General features: G+C 37.7%; 1 protein-coding gene across 1 annotated transcript; it reads right to left on the bottom strand.

The window, feature by feature from the left end:
* Window positions 1-157: 157 nt before the first annotated feature.
* Window positions 158-23,296, bottom strand: LOC146313521 (uncharacterized). The gene is made up of 15 exons (XM_084739488.1): window positions 23,154-23,296; window positions 20,948-21,091; window positions 18,213-18,482; window positions 16,883-17,161; window positions 15,799-16,101; window positions 15,509-15,616; window positions 15,214-15,231; window positions 15,004-15,045; window positions 8,684-8,749; window positions 5,282-5,551; window positions 3,120-3,395; window positions 2,654-2,956; window positions 1,818-1,919; window positions 849-866; window positions 158-743 (listed from the first exon to the last, which is right to left on the bottom strand). The coding sequence occupies exons 2-15, from the start codon at window positions 20,994-20,996 to the stop codon at window positions 676-678; spliced, it is 2,172 nt and encodes a 723-aa protein (XP_084595614.1). The 5' UTR covers window positions 20,997-21,091; window positions 23,154-23,296; the 3' UTR covers window positions 158-675.
* Between the last annotated feature and the right edge of the window lie 406 nt (window positions 23,297-23,702).

The following is a 23,702-nucleotide window of genomic DNA, read 5'->3' as shown; positions in this document are numbered from 1 at the left end:
CTCAGCACACACACACACACACACACACACACACACACACACACACACACACGTTCCACCCAGCACTGAAAGTCAGATGTTTGTTGGGTGATCATTCCTATGGAAGCCCAGTTTTCATGTTAAATGATTTACTGATATGCATCCAACCCAACCTGAGTGACCTTTAAGCTTTAACCCTTCACTCATCCACCTCATCAATAACTGCTAATTAGTGACTCCATTATTATGAGGAACTTTTCATGAATGATGTCTCCTAACCTGTCTTAATGAAGAAAACAACATGGTATTTATTCTAAAACCAAAAAATATTATTTGAAATGGATCAAAACACTCATTTAAAGGTCTTGGGTGTAAGATGTATATGGTTCTATTGGCAGAATATGGGAGAAATGGAATATAATATTCATAAATGTTTCATTACTGCTAGCTGCTGATCAGTAAGATAACCCACCTCCTGACTGTTTCTCTGTTCTTGAAAAACAGTCCAGTTTCCCTCCTCTAAGTTAGAGTTAGTATCAGATACTTGTTAGTAAAAACCCTGAGAACATAAATCATCTTCATGTTGTTGCTGGACACAATCTTTTAGTTTGTTTTAGTACAGTAAAGTTTTACTGTACTAAACGATAATGTGACAAATATCAAAGTTTTTATTTTTTTGATCCCATTTGAAGAAACTCATTGAGTGCGTTTGTCAGTCTGGTCTGGATACGGTCTGTCAGCGAGTTCAGTGCCGGTGTCAGGAGCTGTAAGGTCAAAAAGAGTTTTTGAAAAAGTTCATCTGTATAATAATGTGAAACAGAATAAAGTGTGTGTCACATCAGTTAAAACAGAATCAAAGTTTTACTTACTAGGTGGACTGTGTTTGACTGAAATGAAAACAAAAGACAAATAATTTCAGTTACAGTTGTAAATACCAAAATATATACCAGCTGTGAGCAGCAGCTCTGTTCCTCTGCTCCACACTCTGCAAAACCCCACAATGCAGTGGTGTATTTTATACTTTTTTTTCATACTTCATACAGTGTTGCAGGGTTTGTTTTGGTGCTTTTTAAAACTTTAAATCTCCTCAACTGTAGTGTCTCTGTAGTGTCAGACAAAACAGTCAGTAATGAAAACAGGTAGAAGTCGACGCTAAAGCGTCGATTCTGATGCCTCCGCCTGCAACAGTTTCATACAACTGTGACTTTTTGTGTTCCCTACACCTGATTGGCATAAGTGTGTTTTTAGAGACAGGTCTGTCAGGCGGCCATTTTGCGGCCATCTCGAAAGTGTTGGTCTCCAAAATTTAATCAGTTCATGTACCTGCTATAGAGTGTTGGCCACACAAGATTTGGTGCAAATCCGCCCACCCGTTCAAAAGTTATCGTGCAAATAAAAATCTGTGACAGACAGATGCACGGACTCACCTATGGCCAGACAAAACAGTATGCCTCTGGCCCGGCACCTTTGGCGGGCAGAGGCATAATAAAAAGGTACACAGACCCCTACTATAAATTCACAGAACATAACAGTGGCCACAGTGAATATGATGCTCAGTAACACTGAGTTTGAACCCCTGTGCTCCGCCTCAAGAGTCTACAACAACAAAATTTTCACTTTCCAGCAATATGGCACTGACATCACATTACTGAAACAAATAACAATCATAGTATTTTGTGTTCTTTTTGTTCTTTCTCTATTACTACCCAGGTCAAATGTGTCCCTCTGACAAATCAACTGGCCCGACTGATGCTTGTTTCAATTTTACAACCTGGATAAAAGCATCGACTCAACGACCAAAATCAAAGCAGTGAAACTCTTACATTTTTCTCTCTCACCTTTGTTTCTTTTGTAAACGATGAATCCAGTGACAGTGATGAGGAGGAGAGCAAGAACAACCACTGCAGCAGTGACAGGGAGGATCATGTTACTGGGCTTCTCTGATGAAGATAAAACAACAACAAAACAAATAAGAGTGCAGGTTTGAACACAGATCCATCCATCTATTCATCCATCATCCATCCATTCATGCATTCTGATGTCTGTAATGATCAAAGTGCATTGATTTAGTAAAGTATTTACTGTAATTGGTTTATTAGGGGCCGGACAGCAAGGCTGCTAGTCCCTCATACTCACAACATACTCACATTTCACTTATTTATTAGACTCACACCACAACAAACATGTTTATATAATGTTTATTGTGTCCTGTGTGAAGTTTACCATCATGGGACAGATTCCTTAAAGGTTGAAAACAGAGCCAAGAGGAAGTGCAGAAGTCTAGTTCTCTGTCAGAACACTTCATTTACAGAACACTGAAATGTTTTTTATAGAAAACAATGTTTCCTACCTGAGCTTTAAGGGAATATTTTGACTAAACCTGAGTTGGTGAAAAGATGATGCAAGATGATTTGGTGAGTTTGACATCATACTGTCCTGAAGAAGACTTGAATCTAGTGACCATAAACTCATTAGGAAACTGTTTGAGCTCATACATCAAGCAAGAAGTAGGGTCATTTTCCAAAAGACTCCACACAAGTGAACTTCTTTTGGACCATGTGGAGTCGCCCCCTGCTGGTCATTAAAAAGAATGCAGGTTTAAGACACTTCTACATTGGCTTCACATTTCAAACCCAGAAGCTCTGCAAACTGTTTATACTGTTTATGTTCTTACTCCAGTTGGTCCTGATCACGTCTTTGTCCAGTCTGGTGACGATGTCGTCCTTCACACCAGAGAGCTGAAACACACAGTCGTACCTCCTCCAGTCTTCAGGTGTGACTGATGAAAGGTTCAGGTCAACACTCATCTGGAAGGTTCCATCATGGTTGGGGAGGATCTCTCCATGGTCCACGTCCTCATGAATCTCCTCTCCATCTTTCCTCCAGAACAGTGAGGATCTGTCAGGGTAGAAACCTGTAGCGTGGCAGCTGACTGGAGAGGAGGGAGTCTTCTGGAGGAGAGACACTGAGGGACGCTCTGCAGAGACACAGAGAGAGAGAGAGAGAGAGAGAGAGAGAGAGAGAGAGAGAGAGAGAGAGAGAGAGACAGAGAGAGAGAGAGAGAGAGAGAGAGAGAGAGTGTGAGCAGCTTATATGAACATTCTTGTGTTGTGAAACAACATCAGGTCACGTGACTCTACCTGTTCTCTGCAGATAACTGCTGGCAAAGTTCAAATCCTCCAGTAACTCAGGTAAAGCCTGAGTCAGGGAATTCTGATTGTATTGCATTTCAGATTTGTCAGCATCACATCTCTGTTTGATTTGTTCAGCCTGTGGTTTCTGAGCAGTGCATGTCATTGTCTTCAGGTCCAATGATATGAAGTCTTCTCCATCATAACCAAACTGCACAAAACCTTTAATCTCTACAGTTTCATCATCCAACTCAAAGCGAGCCATCACCTGTAAAACATGGACACCTGAGAGAGAGAGAGAGAGAGAGAGAGAGAGAGAGAGAGAGAGAGAGAGAGAGAGAGTTTTGTTATCAATGATGTACAGATGAAATCTTCAGTAGAAAGAAGATCTTAAAAATGAAACGTGTGATGTTCTGCTTTTCTCAGTCTTGTGTTATACTCATGATTCAAGAGTAGATAATGACTGCACTTTTTCTGTCTGTGAGTGATGAAACACAATTTATATTTCAGTTTTAAAGTTACAATGGTTTGTCCTGAATGTCTTGTTTAGGGCTTTGAAGCTTCAGAAATAATTTATCAAATAAATTCAAAGCTTTGTTACAAAGAGCAGTGGGGTGGGGGCTTGTGAAACAGTGGTGGTGGTCTGCAGACAACGTAGTGGACCTCCACAAGAGAGCACCTCTGCAGCTGACAGGAAATCATGTGATGTATATACATATACATAAAATATATAATGAGTAAACTTTGTTTCTATTTTTTCGAATCCAGCAAAAAACCTATTGGTCTGAGGCAGGTGTAGTTGCAGCATTATCAGGGGAGCTAGTTAACTGGATTTCTATGTAGCTAACATTAGCGATTTTTCCTACCTGCAACATTAAATGTTTATTTAAATTCGATGTTGAGTTCTTGGATGATGACAGTATTTTTACAGATGCAGCAGAGCTGTTACTGTACTGTGATGTTCCTCTTTTCAGACTTAAAGATGCAGTGAAGCATTTCTTCACTCGAGGTCATAATAATGAACTGACTGTAAGATGATCTGGTTTCTCTCAGACCACAGTGGGGTTGTAATGTGTGCACACTGTACATGGTAATACAGTCTGTAAACCTGTGATCCTGCTGACAGGCTCAGATTGTTATTCTAGTGTCTGAGAACATTATGGAAAGGATCCTGACAGAGACCTTTTTGTTGAAGAGTAAGAAACATTTTGTTTAACCAGAAACAGCTCTTATATTGGTTGTGTCAGAGCCACCAGACAAACTGTCATGTTCATATATCCACTGATTCAGCAATAACAAACTCTGGTTGGATCAAAATAAACTCATAATTCTTGGAGTTAGATGTATATAGATATGTCATATGTGATGTAAAATATCATGAGAGCAGTGAGAGGTTTGACATCAGATGCATGCTGCAGCACAAGTTTTCATTTCTTTGTCCTTTCCTCATCCAGACACACAGGAGATGTGATCATATGTAACAAAACAAAAGGTTAAATGCTAATTTAACATAGAAGAATTAAAATGTGAAAATCTCTCACTAGTTAAGCACACAGAGGACATGGTCTTAGTGGCATGTCTTACCAGTATGCAGTCATTAAATGTGTATTTTAAATATGTTACACAACTAATAAAGTGGTTTGATGACAGTCATCTTTTACTGAATGTAACTAAAACTAAAGAAATGTGTCTACAGGAAACAAGAACAACCCGTCAAACCCTCTATTTGAACCAATCACAGTTCAGGACCAAGAGGTGGAGCAAGTGAGCTCCTTTAAGTACCTGTGGACTGTGTTAGACCAGTCTTTTACCTTTACACATCATGTGGAATGATTTACAAAAAAGAACAGCAAAGACTCTTGACAGCACTACTATGATTCATACCTCCATACTTCCAGCCCCCTGCTCAGACCAACCATCTTCAAACTCAACCTCATTTTGATCTCAACTACACACGTGTGAAGCTTTATGAAGCTTTATGACTGACCTCTTGCACAGTTGAGACACAAAACCTGTCCAGTGTCCACAGACATAAACACCTGACAAAATACTCAGAACATCTTCTGTGGTAGTTGGTGTCTCCAGGAACACATTTTGTCATGATGGTGCACACACACATCCAATGTCCACTATCATGGCTGCACAGTCAATATAACATAGAACAGACTTACCTCCACTTTGGTTGAAGAGCTGCTTCAATTCATTCATCATGGCTTTGAAGAGGTTTGGCAGATTTGTTAAACACTGGAGTTTGACCTGCTCCAACTCCTCAGGCTTATCTAATAAGAATTTCTTCATCCAGTCGTGTTTTGGTTCGACTGTGTTTTTGTTGGTGTCACAGTGAATCACCTGAACTCCATTAACCTCTGCAGCTCCTATAAATTCTGGGATGTCTGGGATTCCAGAGGTTGCAGTGATGAAAATCACATAGGAGTATTCAACTGCAGGACAAACAAGATTTATAAAGTCAGTATAAATATACACACATCATCATCATCATCATCACACTCATCATCAGGGCTGTGGTGGCAAAAGGTTGGCAAACTACACATTTTTTTAAATACTATAAATATATATAAATATTTTCAGGGGAAAAAATGTAAATATTTGGGAGTGCAGTTTAATTTTAACTAAATCTAGATAAAACATAATCCATGACAGATCAATTTAAAATGGATACAAACCTATAATGAAACAATTATTTATATCTTGTGTATGTAATGTAAGCATCATGTTTTTCTGTGTGGACATAATTTTCTGTTAAGAAATTAAAATATTCCACTACATTTAGATGTAAAATTCCTTTCAAGTCAAATAATGACCAATAGTTGTCTCGTCTTCTGCAGAAATAGAAACAGACTTTTGATTTGAATTCATGCAGAGCCTGAACAGTAACAGTAACACTATTAGATACTACAGCAGTAATCTGATTACTGTGATTTTATTTTTTGATACAGAGAGTTATTTTTACAGACTTATTTTTTCAGTTACAGCTTCTCCCAGCTGCTGTAAAAAAAAAAAAAAAAAAAAAAAAAAAAATATATATATATATATATATATATATATATGTACACTACCGTTCAAAAGTTTGGGGTCACCCAGACAATTTTGTGTTTTCCATGAAAAGTCACACTTTTATTTACCACCATGAGTTGTAAAATGAATAGAAAATATAGTCAAGACATTGACAAGGTTAGAAATAATGATTTGTTTTTGAAATAATAATTTTTTCCTTCAAACTTTGCTTTCGTCAAAGAATCCTCCATTTGCAGCAATTACAGCATTGCAGACCTTTGGCATTCTAGCTGTTAATTTGTTGAGGTAATCTGGAGAAATTTCACCCCACGCTTCTAGAAGCCTCTCCCACAAGTTGGATTGGCTGGATGGGCACTTCTTGCGTACCATACGGTCAAGCTGCTCCCTCAACAGCTCAATGGGGTTTAGATCTGGTGACTGCGCTGGCCACTCCATTACAGATAGAATACCAGCTGCCTGCTTCTTCTCTAAATAGTTCTTGCACAATTTGGAGGTGTGCTTTGGGTCATTGTCCTGTTGTAGGATGAAATTGGCTCCAATCAAGCACTGTCCACAGGGTATGGCATGGCGTTGCAAAATGGAGTGATAGCCTTCCTTATTCAAAATCCCTTTTATCCTGAACAAATCTCCCACCTTACCAGCACCAAAGCAACCCCAGACCATCACGTTACCCCACCCATGCTTGACAGATGGCGTCAGGCACTCTTCCAGCATCTTTTCAGTTGTTCTGCGTCTCACAAATGTTCTTCTGTGTGATCCAAACACCTCAAACTTCAATTCGTCCATCCATAACACTTTTTTCAATCTTCCTCTGTCCAATGTCTGTGTTCTTTTGCCCATATTAATCTTTTTCTTTTATTGGCCAGTCTCAGATATGGCTTTTTCTTTGCCACTCTGCCCTGAAGGCCAGCATCCCAGAGTCGCCTCTTCACTGTAGATGTTGACACTGGCGTTTTGCGGCTTCTATTTAATGAAGCTGCCAGTTGAGGACCTGTGAGCCGTCTATTTCTCAAACTAGAGACTCTCATGTACTTATCTTCTTGCTCAGTTGTGCAGCAGGGCTTCCCACTTCTTTTTCTACTCTGGTTAGAGCCTGTTTGTGCTGTTCTCTGAAGGGAGTAGTACACACCGTTGTAGGAAATCTTCAGTTTCTTGTCAATTTCTCGCATGGAATAGCCTTCATTTTTAAGAACAAGAATAGACTGTCGAGTTTCACATGAAAGTTCTCTTTTTCTGGCCATTTTGAGCTTTTAATCGACCCCACAAATGTGATGCTCCAGATATTCAACCTGCTCAAAGGAAGGTCAGTTTTATAGCTTCTCTAACCAGCTAAACTGTTTTCAGCTGTGCTAACATGATTGCACAAGGGTTTTCTAATCATCCATTAGCCTTCTGACGCAATGAGCAAACACATTGTACCATTAGAACACTGGAGTGATAGTTGCTGGAAATGGGCCTCTATACACCTATGTAGGTATTGCACCAAAAACCAGACATTTGCAGCTAGAATAGTCATTTACCACATTAGCAATGTATAGAGTGTATTTCTGATTAGTTTAAAGTTATCTTCATTGAAAAAAACAGTGCTTTTCTTTCAAAAATAAGGAAATTTCTAAGTGACCCCAAACTATATATATATATATATATATATATATATATATATATATATATATATATATATATATATATATATATATACATATATAATTTCAGGCCACAGTCTTATCCTTATTGGAAAAAATATATCAACTGTATTATTCATCAGTGCACATATATATGTTTCTCATATCAACAGTTGACTGGTGTATTTCAAGTAGTCTGTGAGTTATGAAGGAAAATATAAGAAATATTTAACTTTTTGAAATATGACTGAGCATGTAAGTTTCTAATAATTTTGAGAAAGTTTCTTATTATAATGACATTTAAGATCTTTTTCACTCACAATGTCTCTGAGGTATCATTTTTAAACAGATTTTTCTTGTTTTTACACAGTTCTGTGGAGTTTTTACGCATAAAAAAACACAAACTGCTGAATAAAAATTCACCAGAATGCAGGAAATAAAATGTCTGACACTCAAAATCTCATGAGGGAGGATTTCCAGACTCTCTGCTTGATTTGTGTCCTGAGGTTCATGTTAAGGTGTCCCTTATTTGTCCACATTGAAGTTGTCAGTCCTCATGATAAAGGACGCGCTCTGCTGCAGCAGACGTGTCGTGATGCGTCCGTGTATTTCAGCCGAGCAGAGAGAGAAGAGGAGGCTTGTGTCTCTCATATGATGCTCTAAACAAACGGAGCTGAATTTGACTCAAACTTTTAAAAATGTTACAAAGACAAGTGAGTAAACCATCATAAAAAGGAGAGTAAATGTTATTTTGTATTTAAAAAGGTGCATAAACAGTGTTTACCCCAACTACAGCCCTGCTCGTCATAAATATGATGTATTCAGTGTGATTCAGTTCAAACAGTTTTATCAAGTTAAAATAAAAGTGAAACTAAGACAAAACAAAGAACTTAAAGATTTAAACTGTGATCTTACCTGCTGATGAAACAGGACAGAAGAGAAGAAACAAAAATAACTTTTCCATCTTGTTTTGATAAAGAACTGAACTGAATCAGCTGCTTTCTGTTCCATGTCTTTTCTTCAGAGTCAGATGGGGAGTGTTCCTGTTTTGACAGATGGGCGTGACGTCTGGACGGGAATGGAGGAGAATAATAGAGAAGTCTGGTGATTTACATGAGAAAGAAATATTAAGTATGAGAACAATTCCACCTAATAACAGATAATAATGTAATGGAAGTATAGGCACCATCTACAGAAGGTGTGTTGGGTTTTACGTCCCCTCCCTAAAGTTGAAGTTGAGGGGCAGTGAGTCTTTGAATCTCAGACAAAATTTCATTTGAAACCAAAAGAACAAGAACAGTGGATTCATTCTTTATCCAAAATACTTCTGGGTGAAACACTGCAGCAAATCATGGATTTACCTTCAGCAGCTGGCTGTGACAAAAAGTGACTCTCACTGAAGAAAGACGACAAAATCTCCTGAAGAATCCATCTGAAACCTCACACCAAGTGACTGAGAGCTTTTTGAGAGTTTTGCTTTTTAACTCTGAGTGATTATTAACTTTATTCATCTGATTATATTGAACATTGCAGCGTTCATGATATGAGACGTCTGCTGCTCTCAGCAGAAGCCTCTGAACGCAAAACAGAATTTGGAATCTGTCTCAGCTCAACATCATGACTTTGAAAACACCAACTGACTTGTTTTAATGAATTCCAAATCTTACTGATTGTAAAATATCACTTCCATGAGTCTGTTCAGTCAGTGACAGATCACAGACAATAAACTTCATGTCAGCATGTCATCTTTGGTGAAGGTCCAGCTGCATGAACCATGCACAGCTGTTCATTATAATGTTAACATGATGTTCTTCTGCCTCAATAATTATTAATACCTCCAGATAATACACTGCAGTGGTCAGGATTATCATACATCATGTTAGTGAGCTTAGTTCCCAGGATAGAAAATGTGTAGTTTTGGGGAAAAATAAAAATCCCTCCTCCTCACCACATCTCACCACCTAACATTACATAACAGTTTTTGCTGAGTTGCAGGGATGCAGGTGAGATGGTCGTCGTTGACAACGTCTCCAAAATATTAACAATAGCAAACATATTATGAAGACTCTATCTGAGATCTTGTATTTGGCATTCACTGTATTCTGGTGAAGACAGAAACAAATGTCAACTAGCTGATGACTTTTCTTCAACGTTGTGTTTTCTGGTGGATCATAAACCAACTATGTGCAGACCGTCACCTACTGTGTCAGAGTTTGTACATGACACGAAACACAGGCTGAATTAGACATTATGTCAGATCCAAGCATGTTCTAAATATAGTGTACACTTAAACCTATAGTGATTTTTAGGTTTAGGTGATTTAGTTTAGGTGCTAAAATACGTTGCTGCTGCTCACGTCTACAGCGTCCACACAAAGCAGGACATAACTCAGCCTGTGTGTTTGGACTCCTGAGGCAGCTGTCAACTCTTGAAAAAAGCTCTAAACAGCAACATGAGCTCTTTTTAAACCAGGTTTTCTAATAATTATAATTATTATTTTCATTCAGATCTTTGTGGATGCTTAATGAGAAACTAAACTTTGTTTGCATTTTGACTATTTGAAGTCAAGTTTTCAGTGGCTTTAAAAAACCCTCCTGACTCCAGACGTCTTATAAGTTTGTGTGTTTGTTCGATGGTTGAACTGCAGCTTCACTGTGAAGATTAGAGAAAGATTGGAAGGGAGAATTAGGATTTGAACTTTCTTTTTTATTTTGGGTGATTTTAAGGCTTAATTTATAGGAGATCTGAAGATATTTCAGGGGGAATAACAAGCAGCAAAGAGCAGCTGCAGAAAACTCACAGCCTCAGTACATGAGGCGAACACTAACTGAGCTACCAGACCACCAGACACTGAACTGTCTGAAGCTGTGGGACAAGAGTCTGTCCATGATACATTCTTGGTCTGTAAACATTAAACACCAGTTGATCCACTTTTTCACTTTTCTAAATCCAGGTTGCATTAAGTTTTACTGCTCTGTCTCACCACTGTGCTACAGGTACAAAGTGTCAGAGGACACGTCGTCTCACACCATCTGGTTTTGTCCTTCACTAACTGGATTCTGGTCCAAAATATCTGACTGGTACGTGAAGGCCTTTAAAAGACCCTCCCAGTGAGAAGCTGGTCTTGTTATGTTTGGCTGTTCACAGTCAACTGAGAGTTTATCTACAGCCACACAACAATCTCTAATGTTGGTAATGACTGTTGCCAAAAGACTCATTCTGAAAGAATGGAGGTCATTCTCTCCCTGTTCAACCCGGAAATGAAAGAAAGAGTCCAGTTCCTGAGAATTGACGCAATCGGTTCTTTCCACCCAGTCTTTTTCTCAGCTTTTCCTGTTATTAAAACTGCTCATGTTTTTCTTTTTTTTCCTCACAGATTAGAGGTGCAGATTGTGTTGAAACATTAGAAAGTGTGTCAGGTCACATCATCTTACTTCCACCAAAGTTTGACTGATGAAGTTTAAAATCTTTTAAACAGAAACAGCTGAAACACCGACTTCCTCTGACTGATCTCATCTGTACAACAAACAAGTGTTTTGTCAGGAATCACACAGAAATTATGTAGAGTATTATAATAGTGTTTTCTAGGGTTGCAAACTTTGTGCAGTTTCCTAAATACTTGGAAATGCAAATGATTCATCAATTAATTCTAATAATAATAAATAAGATACAAAATACAATTATTTTATTTTCTAACTTTTTTCTCATTTTCATCTCTTTCTCAGTTTTTGTAATTGTTTTCTTATTTTAAGTTCAGTTTTCCTTATTCAAAAAATAAGGAAATGAGACACAATCACTGCCATTTCTAGACTATTGATTAATTATCGATTGATACATTTAAAATCAGTGAAATTCTTAATGGTGTTAAATGGATTAATGATTAATCATTAACATCCCTCCTGCTTACATGTAATAATTTAGTCTCAGAGTGTTTCCTGTATATGAATGATTTATATTATTGTTGTATGTTGCTCTTATATTTCATGTGAACTAACTTTTAGCCCAAATAACTGCAGTGAATAAACCTGTTTCAACATGTATTTCTCTCTCAGTCTCTCAGATTTCTACTTTATCTTCTGTCTTTTTCACTTTCTAAACGTATCATCTGAGCTCCTCAGTGTCAAAGTGTTACTGTGAAGATTTGCGCTTTTCACAGTACTGGTCATGCTTTTTTTTTTATTTATTTATTTATTTTTTTTTATTATTAAATTTCATTTTTTATGCTTCAGGCAGCTGTGAAGTTGTTAGAAGGCACCTTTTACAGAGCTGCTGCCTCACTGTTTTCTCTTATTTCCAGTATTCATGTTAAGCTCTGCTCACATTTGGCACTGATATTGATCTTTTCATTCAACTCCTCTGTGAGAATATTAACTGCTCATCTAATACTCATAATACTTAAACTATAGTCACAAACAGACTTGGGAGTAATAGATTACAGGCAATGGGATTACATAAAGAGGATACATAAAAATGTAACTATTCCTTCACAGGTACAGAAAAAAAACATTTAGTAAAAACAGGGATTATCAGATGGATTATAAAATACATTATAAAATAAAGAATGACAGACAATCCACAGAGCGCACACATTACATCACTTCACGAGTCACATTTCCACTCTGGTCTCAGTAAAACCTGCTAATCTTATATTTGTCAACTCATTATCATGACCTCTAGTGAAAAATTCTTCTCTGGGTGTAAAGTTCATCATTATTTTGTCCTTAAAGCAGAACAACATCACAGTACAGAGACAGTTCTGCTTCCAGCTATGAAAATCATCCAGGGACTCAGGACTCAAGTCATCAAATCATATAAGTACCATTAACCCTTGTGTTGTCTTCAGGTCAAAAATGACCCGCCGACTGTTTAACAGCAGAGAAAAACACCTAAATGATCTTGTTTTGTTTTTTCAGCTTGAAGTTCGATAACTTTTTCTTGAGTGGCCTCAAGTGAAACATTGTCTTTATTCATATTATTTCATATTCCACACACAAGAAACTGAGATCAGGCTGATCTCAGACAAAACTAGAAGTTTCTTGTGCAGATGCAGCATCAAGTTCAAGACTGTTACTGGGAGTGCCTTCAGTTCTGGTTATATTTATCATACATGGTTCAAAACTAAGATTTGAATCAAAGGTTTTTCATGTGTTAACAGGGTTTTACTGCCAGTTCTTGCAGTTTTGCATTAAGTTTCTGTCTCTGAGCTTTATGACCAATAATTAAGACCTCAGTTTTGTCCTGGTTTAGCTGTAGAAAGTTTTCTGCCACCCAACACTTGATATCTAAAATACAGGTAAAAAGGGAATCAACTGTCCCTGAGTCATCAGGAGACATGGAGATGTACAGCTGAGTATCATCAGCATAACCATGGAAACTGATGCCGCGCCTCCTGATGATGTTTCCATGTGGCAGCAGGTAAAGATTAAAAAGTGTTGGATCATAAATTGGACACCACAATCCATTTTATAGCTTTTTAATGAACGTTCATTCATCCATTGTTACATAACATTCTCTGTTGGTAAGATAAGATGTAAACCAGTTAAAAACAGCACCAGTGTGAAGTCTAGCTAAAAGAACTGAGTGGTCGACTGTATCAAAGGCTGCAGTAAGATCAAGTAGTGCTGATACAGAGTCTTTTCATGTCCATAGTCGATCTCAGGTTGTTAACAACATTGACCGGTGCAGTCTCTGTGCTGTGATTGGCCCAAAAACCAGACTGACTTTATGTGCAGACAGAAACTCAGAAATCTGTACAGCTGTTAAAGCTGAATGACAGCTGATCCAGCTGTTATCAGCTGGCGCCATCATCACAAATGGACGTCCCTTCATGTGTTGCTCCAGAGGAAAAGACGTCTCGTGTCTCTTAAAACAGATATCCCATCCTCTGTCCTCGCTTGGTTTCCTTGCGTCTCTCCATGAATCCTCGGTGGGAAGGAGGAGACCTGGGATGTCCCCGAAGACAAGAACCAAATCAAACACAGGTGAAGAAATGGTGATCAAAAATGGAGGGGAAAAGGACAAATACAGTAAATAAAGTCCAAGTCACAAAATATAACAGGAAATAACTAACAAAATAACCCAAACCTTGACAAGTTTTCTGTCTTTCATTCTGCTTGGTGACATTCTGTCTTAAACACTCAGTCCATTTCTCCAGAGGCCTTTTAGTTTTTCTATGTTTTTAGTTTTAATAAGTGCAATAAAAAACTCTTTGTAGTGTCTTAAAGTTCAGTATTTCAGACAATAAAATGACGGAAAATAAATAATTAAAATGTGAATGTGAACATTTAGATTTTACACTCCAGAAGATCAAAGAGGCTCAACAGTTTCATACTGACAGTATTGTACAGTGATATTTCTTTCACTGATTTAAACAAAAGCACTAAGATTTTATCATTTCTGGTTTTATGACACATGAAGAGACAAGAGTTCACAGCTGGGGTTTAGTGCAGAGTTTTCATTTGTGTGTTTCAAAGTGGAAACATCAAACATGATGATGTCCACGATTACTAAACAACTAAAGTGCTGAGTATGACTGTGTCTCCCATGACTGGACGTCCTACTGATCACCACCAAAGACAGATGACTGCCTGCTGCCTAATAATACAAACTAGATAAAGTCCAAGACCTCATTCTTTTTTCTTTCTTCAGATCTTCATCTCAAATATAAACAGTTTGATTTAAGAAAAACTGTCTTTCTCAAATCAGAACCAAGTGTCTCTCATGAAGGAATAACAGTTTTGATGCCACAGTAACGTCATTGGAGTCCTTCTTCTAATCTTCATGAGGAACCTGTCAAGACAGATTAATAAATGAAAAGCTGAATAACTGATTTTAAATAGAAGACATATGTTTATGTTAGTGCACTGTTATGTTCACAGCATAGTTAAAATCAACCTGTTCTCAACCCAACTCATCACACACAAACAAAAAGTCACCGCCTCTCAGCGTCTGATACTGAGGCAGAAGATGATCTATCAGCCAATCATATGTCTTTGTTTCTGTGTCCCGTCTCCTCACTGCTGTTTCATGTAAACTATGGAAGAAAAGATGATTCTTTCCATCAGTCAGTTTCCAGTTTTATTTAACCCAACACTGTTTTCTTACTGACATCAAGAGAAAAATGCAGCTTGATGATCCATGTTCACTGACTCTACACAGGAGAGGGACGGAGACATTTTGTTTGTTTCTGATGAGTTGGGAGTAAAAACAAGCTGTTGAAATAATCACATACTCACTGGTAGGAGCTGAATTTCTGTCTGATGATGAAGAATCAGAAGCTAGAAGTAGAAAATGAAGTGAAATGATATAAATATATATGAGAGGACAGGACTGGATGTGAATGATTGGTTACTAATGCTCACAGGAAAATAATACCAGTCACATTAAAGTCTTGATAATAGAACAATAAAATAAATATATTTTATTTTTCATAAAATCAAACTTACTGTTTGCACGTCTGAATCCTGAAACACAGATGAGAGATTACAGTATTAAAAGTGAAATCAGAATTTATGAAAGGACAGAAAGAAAACATGTTTTGTTCCTCTAACTCAGTATATATAGAACATCTGTTGACCTCTACTGTGTTATCATGTCAGTGAAGTTACTGAACATCAGCCAGCTCACACTTTGATTTTTAAAACTTTGTTTCCTTTCAGGACAAATATATTTTGGACATATTATCATTGAGTTGAAGCTGCAGGTTAAATCCAACAGTGGAGTAAAAATGTCTTCACTCACCTTTATTGTTCCTTCTCCAGATGAAAAGTCCAATGATGCAGAGTGTCAGCAGCAGCAGTCCTACAACAACTCCAACAACAGCACCAACAGGAGACTCTGAAGGAGGAACTGGAACCAAAACACAACATTCACACTTTGTCTCCACCACTGGAAGGACATGAAGATGTTTACTTTACAGCAGTGGTTCACAAACGCTGTGCAAAGACTCACTGGTGCACCGTCAGATTTTGTGACCATACATGTCCTTGGGTGTGTCTTGGACACAAAACAAAAACTGATACCAGTCTTACCCCAGTTGGTCCTGATCACGTCTTCGTCCAGTCTGGTGACGATGTCATCCTTCACACCAGAGAGCTGAAACACACAGTCGTACCTCCTCCAGTCTTCAGGTGTGACTGATGAAAGGTTCAGGTCAACACTCATCTGGAAGGTTCCATCATGGTTGGGGAGGATCTCTCCGTGGTCCACGTCCTCATGAATCTCCTCTCCATCTTTCCTCCAGAACAGTGAGGATCTGTCAGGGTAGAAACCTGTAGCGTGGCAGCTGACTGGAGAGGAGGGAGTCTTCTGGAGGAGAGACACTGAGGGACGCTCTGCAGAGACACAGAGGGCACTACATAACAAGACATTTGCTACACAACATCCACACTGTGTGTCTATAGACAGTGAAGGGAACTACACCACCACTAAACAAACTCACTGCAGTCAGAGAAGAAAGATCAGCCTGTTTTTATGCTTCACAGCAAAGTAGTTCATCAGTGTCAATGTTCAGATTTCTATAGGCCTTTTTTGGGTCGATGTCATGATCATGTCACAGTGTGAGCTGGAGGTAAAACAAAGGAAAAACTGGAGACAAACACAGAGTAGTCTCTTACTGCAGAAGGATTTACTAAAATTACTTTAGAATCTATGAGAACTGCTTTCTTTCATGAAACTGTTCACAACAAGGTCTGTGGATTATCTTGAGTACACAGGTCACGATTTCCAGAAAGAGACACTGGCTTTGAATTTTTCAAATGTGTTTTTCTGGCTCTTTGAGCACAACAAGCTGATATATTGGAGAGAAGACAGACATCTACAGCTGATATCTGTAAAATATGTCTTTCTGATTTTGGGGTGAACTGTCCTTTAACTCATGCTAACTGTGCTCTGACTATCACAGTCTCAGCTTTGATGGAACATAATGTCAGAGAACCCAAAAATATCAGTCACTACTGATTGGTTCAGCATAAATCAAATCTTGCCACCACAGAAAACAGCTGAAAAGAAGGTGATGTCAGACTGATTGGAGTGATGATACAATGACAGTTCAGTCTGAGCAGCTTATATGAACATTGTTGTGTCATGAAACAACATCAGGTCATGTGACTCTACCTGTTCTCTGCAGAGAGCTGTTGCCAAAGTCCACATACATCTTCAGCCACTCAGGGAAAATCTGAGTGAGTAAATTCTTAAGGTATTTTATTCTATTTTTGTCAGTATCCCATGCCTGTTTGATTTGTTCAGCCTGTGGTTTCAGAGCGATGCATGTCAATGTCTTCAGATCCAGTGATATGAAGTCTTCTCCATCATAACCAAACTGCAAAAAACTATTAACATCTCCAGTCTCTTCATCCCACTCACAGCCAGCCATCTCCTGTAAAACATGGACACCTGAGAGAGAGGGAGAGAGAGAGAGAGAGAGAGAGAGAGGGAGAGGGAGAGACTGTTGTTATCAGTGATGTACAGATGAAATCTTCAGTAGAAAGAAGATCTTAAAAGTGGAACATTGTGTGATGTTCTGCTTTTCTCACAGTCTTGTGTTGTACTCATGATTCAAGAGCAGATAATGACTGCACTCTTTCTGTCTGTGAGTGAAGAAACAATTTATATTTCAGTTAGTTACAAGTTACAATGGCTTGTCCTAAATAGCTCACTGAGGGCTTTGAAGCTTCAGAAGTAATTTGTCAAATTAATTCCAAGCTTCACTACAAAGGGAGGAGGGGTGGAGGCTTGTGAAACAGTGGTGGTGGTCTGAGAGTCAACAGAAGCAGCAGGGAGAACAAGTCATGATGCAGGTGCCTCGTCCTCCTCTCTCTGTTTTGTCGGCCTGTATCCTGCTGAAGCTGAAGCTGCTGCAGCAGATCAATAACTTAAAATATCACAGCAAAAAGAAAGGACTTGGACTTGGTGTAACATTTTGTAAAACATAAAAACAGAGTGGAATATATTCAAATAGTTTTGTCTTTTATTCCATTGAAATACAGTCCAAAGACAAGATATTTAATGTTAAACTGATCAACTTTGTTTTTTTTTCTTTATTGTTTCTGAATTTGATGCCTGCAACATGTTGCAAAAAAAGTTGTGACAGGAGCAACAAAGAAAAAAGTTGTGGAATGTATATATATGTATATATACATACATGTATATATACATTATATATGTATATGTATATATGTGTATATATATATATATATATATATATATATATATATATATATATATATATATATATATATATATATATATATATATAATTTAAAGATTTGAATGGTTTTAACTTTTGTGTAATTTTAGAGGGAATACAAAACACCTGACAAAATACTGAGAACATCTTCTGTGGTAGTTGGTGTCTCCAGGAACACATTTTGTCATGATGGTGCACACACACATCCAATGTCCACTATCATGGCTGCACAGTCAATATAACATAGAACAGACTCACCTCCACTTTGGTTGAAGCGCTGCTTGAAATCATTCAGCTTGGCTTTGAGGATCTTTGGCTGAATCTTAAAACACTTGTCATTGTACCACTTGAAGTCCTCAGGATTTCCTGATAAGAATTTCTTCACCCAGTCCTGTTTTGGTTCGACTGTGTTTTTGTTGGTGTCACAGTAACCAGCCAGAACTCCATCAACCTCTACAGCTCCCATAAACTCTGGGACGTCTGGGATTCCAGAAGATGCAGTTAAGAAATAATTCAAGGAGTGTTTCACTGCAGGACAAACAAGGTTTATACATTCAGTATAAATATACATACATCATCACGCTTATTGTCAGGGCTGTGGTGTTAGAAAAAAGGGTGGTAAACTATAAATTTTTTTCAACCGCTGTCTCACGTCATTATATAAAAGGTGGATGAAGTAAAAACTTAAGTCACCCAATGTCAAGACAGATATCTGAGAATAAATCAGATTATATAATGTAAATGTAAATATTTGGGAGTGAAGTTTCTTTTAACCAAATCTAGATAAAACACAATCCATGATAGATCAATTTAAAATGGATACAAATCTACAACTGACCCTTTGCTAATCCCCACCTCCAAACAGCAACTGTCCAATCATAGCTTAGCAACCATAACTAGCGCTGACAAGCTTTCCATTTCTCTGCATGTTGAAGGTGTGCAGGGGGCTCTGAAAAGAGTGATATTCGGTGATTCATGAGTCTGGGGGGTGATGTCTTTTCTGTAGTCCATCAAAAATGTGAAACACAGAGCACGGATTTGGTGAATGGGTTAAATTCTGTCTTCATCTGCTCTAATATGAGCCACAAACATTAGCATGTTTGGCTAACTAACACTAGTTTACTAGCTGCAGTAACTTTACATCCAGAAAAAAACTTGGTAGATTGTGCTGCATCTGCATTTGCTCTGTGGAACTTTGAGGAAGAGGATGTGGGCTGATGTGGAATCAGAGTGAGTTGACGGTGAGGCATTTGGCTCGCTGTCTCAGGTCTCAACAAGGTTAGCTTGGGTCTTATCCCAGCTGTCTTCCGCATTATAGTCCGGCTGGATGACCCGTCTTAAAGTCTGCTGCACTAATCGAGTCCCTGCGCTTCCTTTTCCCACGTTAATGAATGTAATTCTGTCATCTATCATGTAGATATACCTGCTGTATTTCACCATCCGACCAATGTTTGCTAAGATGTAAGCTAGCTTTAGCCTTAGTCTTTTAGCATTAACATTATATCATATATATGCCTGTTAGCTCACTTTACACTTACACTGTCACAGGGTTCTTGATTGAAAACATGACAGATGTAAACATCAATATGTCAGCTGGAGACAGACTTCTCAGCTGACTCAAGGAGTCAGCAGTAGCTTACATCAGCCATAGGGTTGACATAGTTTTCTGTTATGACATTAAAATATCTGACTACATTTTGATGTAAAATTACTTTCAGTTCAAATAATTACCATTGGAACAGTTGTCTAGTCTTCTGCAGAAATAGAAAGACTTTTTTGAACCATGTACAAAAAAATCTATTAGTAACACTATTAGATACTACAGTAGTAATGTGATTATTGTGCTTTTATTTACAACGCTGCCAACCACTGTAAAAATGCAACATTAGGTTACAGTCTTGTCCTTATTGAAAAAAATAAATCTGTCAACTGTATTGTTCATGAGTGAACATACTGTATATATGGTTCTCATATCAGAAGTTGACTGGTGTATTTCAAGTAGTCTGTGAGTTATGAAGGAAAATACTGTATATGAAAGACAAATTTGCAATAACTTTAGTATAAATGGTCTGATCTGCAACAAACTTCTGTCTCAGTCTGAACACATCTACATGGCAATATTCAGTCATAGTCATAGTGCCACCACAACACTGGCAACAGGAAATGACATGTTTCAGACTTTGACATGATCCTCCTTAGGCTGACCGTATCAAATTCAAACGTGGTCAGAAAAGCCTTAAGATGTTGACAGTGCAGTAATGTGACAATTGTGACATTTCATCAAACGGCGTTGCCCCAACAGCATGTTGAACAAAACTCAGACACACTTGTTTGCACTTTTCTACACATTAATTTCTTTTATATTCCAGCAAATAGCTTTAGAGCTCAAGTCCGTCTGTAAAAAGAGAGAAGCTGTCCAAATACAGATCTAAATGGCGGACAGACCAGCAGTAGATCAGTCATGTCAGTGGAAATGTGTACAAGACAAACTGTACAGTTTTCCATGGGGTATTTCCCATCACCTGTGGTGGACTCTCAAACCTGGAGCAAGTAAAAGGGCAGAGGCTCAAAGTGGAGTGATTTAGGCAACACTGGGCCTCATGTATGAACATTTTTTATTCTTATCTTAAATTTTTGTTACTTTTATCATCTCATGTCACGTCATCTGTGTATTTTAGCTGAGCAGTGGTGGATTGTGCCAGACAAAATGTTGGAGGACAACGGAGCTGAATTTAACTCAAACTTTTAAAAATGTTACAAAGACAAGTGAGTAAACCATCATAAAAAGGACAGTAAATTAGTTAAAAACATGTGTTAACAGTGTTTAAACCCCACTACAGTCCTGCTCATCATAAATATGATGTATTAGTATGATTCAGTTAAAACACAGTTTTATCAAGTTGAGGTCATAGAGAAACTAAAAATAAATCAGTGTGTCTCTGAGCTGCAGGAGCAAAATACAAAGAGCTTAAATATTTAAACTGTGATCTTACCTGCTGATGAAACGTGACAGAAGAGAAGAAAGAAAAATAACTTTTCCATCTTGTTTTGATAAAGACGTGCTGATAAAGAACTGAACTGAATCAGCTGCGTTCTGTTCAATGTCTTTTCTTCACAGAGTCAGATGGGGAGTGTTCCTGTTTTGACAGATGGGTGTGACGTTTGGACGGGAATGGAGGAGAATAATAGAGAGATGTGGTGATTTACATGAGAAAGACATATTGATAATGAGAACAATTCCACCTAATAACAGGTAATAATGTAATAGAAATATAAGTGTAAGCATAGGTGCCCTCTGTGGGAGGAGCCCACAGGTGCCCCTGTGTTCTCAGACAAAATTCCAGGTGAAACCCAAAGCTTCAAGCTAACACTTTATCCAAAGTACTTCTGGGTTAAACACTGGATTTACCTTAAGCCCCTCACTGAAGAAAGACACCAAAATCTCCTGAAGAATCCATCTGAAACCTCAAACCAAGTGACTACATTGAACGTTGTAATGTGCACAGTGTGAGATATCTTCTGCACTTAACAGCAGCCTCTGAATATAAACGGAACATGAAATCTTTCTCAGCTCAATAGCATGACTGTGAAAACACCAAATGACTTATTTTAACATATTTGGTTTGTTTAAAATCTTACTAATTGTAAAATATCACTTCCATGAGTCTGTTCAGTCAGTGACAGATCACAGACAATAAACTTCACATTGGCATGTCATCTTTGCAGCTGTGGTGAAGGTCTAGCTGCATGCACCGTGCACAGCTGTTCATTATAATGTTAACATGATGTTCTTCTGCCTCAATAATTATTAATACCACCAGATAATACACTGCAGTGGTCAGGTTTGGAACCCACATAAACTGTGACAGTCTTCATGGATGGTTAACTGAAGCTGCTGTCTGTGCTCTCTTCACAGCCACAGAACTTCATTTAATATAATTTTCTCCTGGCAGGACACCAATTATTTGCTGTTATATTTTGGATTGTTGATCTGAATATACCAAGTAGATTAGAGGTAAAAAGTAGAGCAGAAACTGGAAAGTGTCAAGTACCTTTAAAGTTCAGTACTTTAGTAAATGTACTTATTTACATTACAACACTGCTGAACAGTAATGAGTTAAACAGTTTAGTAGACAAGACCATTGTGTTCATAGAAGAATTTAAGCTATTTATAGGGATCATGTCTTTTCCAACTTTCTTTTTATCCTCACAGCACTAATTTCTTAAGAGCCTTCCTGACACACACATTGTGAAATAACTTGAAACTCCTGTACATTCACACCTTTGCACCTGATTGAGTGCACAAGATATCCATACAAAAAAGGACATTGCCACTGGCACTGTCTGTAGGCACCTACATCTTATCAGACTTGAACTTTGCTCCATGGCACTTAACTTGTTTTGTTTGTGCTTGTTTTATCAGCTCTCAGATGTACGCCGCTTTGGATAAAAGCGTCCGCTGAATGAAATTGGAAATTAAACATCAGCAGCAGCCTCAAAAAAGTCTTGCATTCAAAACCTTACTTGAGTAAATCAAGGACGTATTATCAGCTGTTATCAGTATGAAAAGTAAAAGTAACCACTGTGCAGTACTTTATACTACTTTACTTTGCTTTTACTTTATATAAACTTGTCAATGACATTTAGTCACTGAGAAATTTACATTTATTTACGTACAAAAAGTAAATTTAAACCACATTAAGGCAATTTTCAAATTTCTAATGCAATAGCATTTTTTAATTCTTAAATATTATTTTCCAATCTTAATGTGTTCATAATTTTTTCCAATTATTATTTTAGCCTAGCAAATTGTACCATGAAAGATAATTATTATAAAGGACTGAACTGAAGTACCTTAACTTACTTTAACTAAGCAAGTTCTATTAGGCAATAAAAATGCTCAGTTAGCTGAGCAAATACAAATAAAGGCTTTTTCATATATTAAAATGCTCTGGTGTGATATGTAAACATTTCAATATAACCCCCACAGGAGGAAGATTTACCAGCCGCCACTGAAAATTACAGGAGTTTCTGGCGAGAAACAACAAAACAGGAGGGCTCCAGGAGCTGGCCATGAAATCCAGCAGAAACCCAGAAAAATGTATTTCTGGCAGGTATTTCTCCAAGTCATTGAAGTGTGTTAACTGGTAAACTGCTTGTAGCAAGAGTTTCAAGGAAATATATAAAATAAGATCATACCTGGAAGTGCAAAGTAGCACAAGAAAGACAAGAGTATGAAGGTCTTCAGGTTATGATCAGAGGGAGGTTTTATCCACTGAGGTGAGTTGAACCTTGTTTTCTGTGGGATCAAAGGTCTCAGAGAATTTCACTTACACATTAACACAGCTGCTCCCTAATTAATCTCCCTTCCTTCTGCTGTTTCCTCATTGTGTCTTATAGCTCCGCCCAGTGCAAGGAAAAGACACTAAATGTCTCAATCCAGCATTAACATGAGAAGATTTGAAAAAAAGGGAAAATTACTCCAAAAGGAAAAGCTTTTTGGACCTTTTTTTTTTTTTTTTTTTTTACAGGTACTTATTAGCAGAGGACACAATTACACTTATTTGCATTCAATCACCTTTTGGACTTGAATCTAAATTTGAGTGCAAAAATGTCATCACATACTTTGTAAATGTAACACTGATCTCATTGTAAACTTATTAATACTGCATAGGAAATTTCACATAAAGGCAAAATGCAAATATTACCCCAAACTCACTGGATTTTATATGTGACTTTAATGAATAT

This window comes from Lutjanus erythropterus, chromosome 16 (assembly GCF_056507025.1).
Source record: "Lutjanus erythropterus isolate fLutEry1 chromosome 16, fLutEry1.hap2, whole genome shotgun sequence".
NCBI lineage: Eukaryota > Metazoa > Chordata > Actinopteri > Lutjaniformes > Lutjanidae > Lutjanus > Lutjanus erythropterus.
The sequence above is the reverse complement of the archived record's forward strand: the minus strand, read 5'-3'. Positions and strand labels throughout refer to the sequence as shown.

Excerpts from the sequence above, each read along its gene's own strand:
- LOC146313521 (XM_084739488.1), bottom strand. The coding sequence starts at position 20,996 with ATGGAAAAGTTATTTTTCTTTCTTCTCTTCTGTCACGTTTCATCAGCA. Across the intron at positions 8,750-15,003 it reads CAGAAATTCAGCTCCTACCA|TTCTTTATCAAAACAAGATG; the intron begins GTGAGTATGTGA and ends GATTCAGTTCAG. Across the intron at positions 2,957-3,119 it reads CAGTTATCTGCAGAGAACAG|AGCGTCCCTCAGTGTCTCTC; the intron begins GTAGAGTCACGT and ends GTGTCTCTGCAG.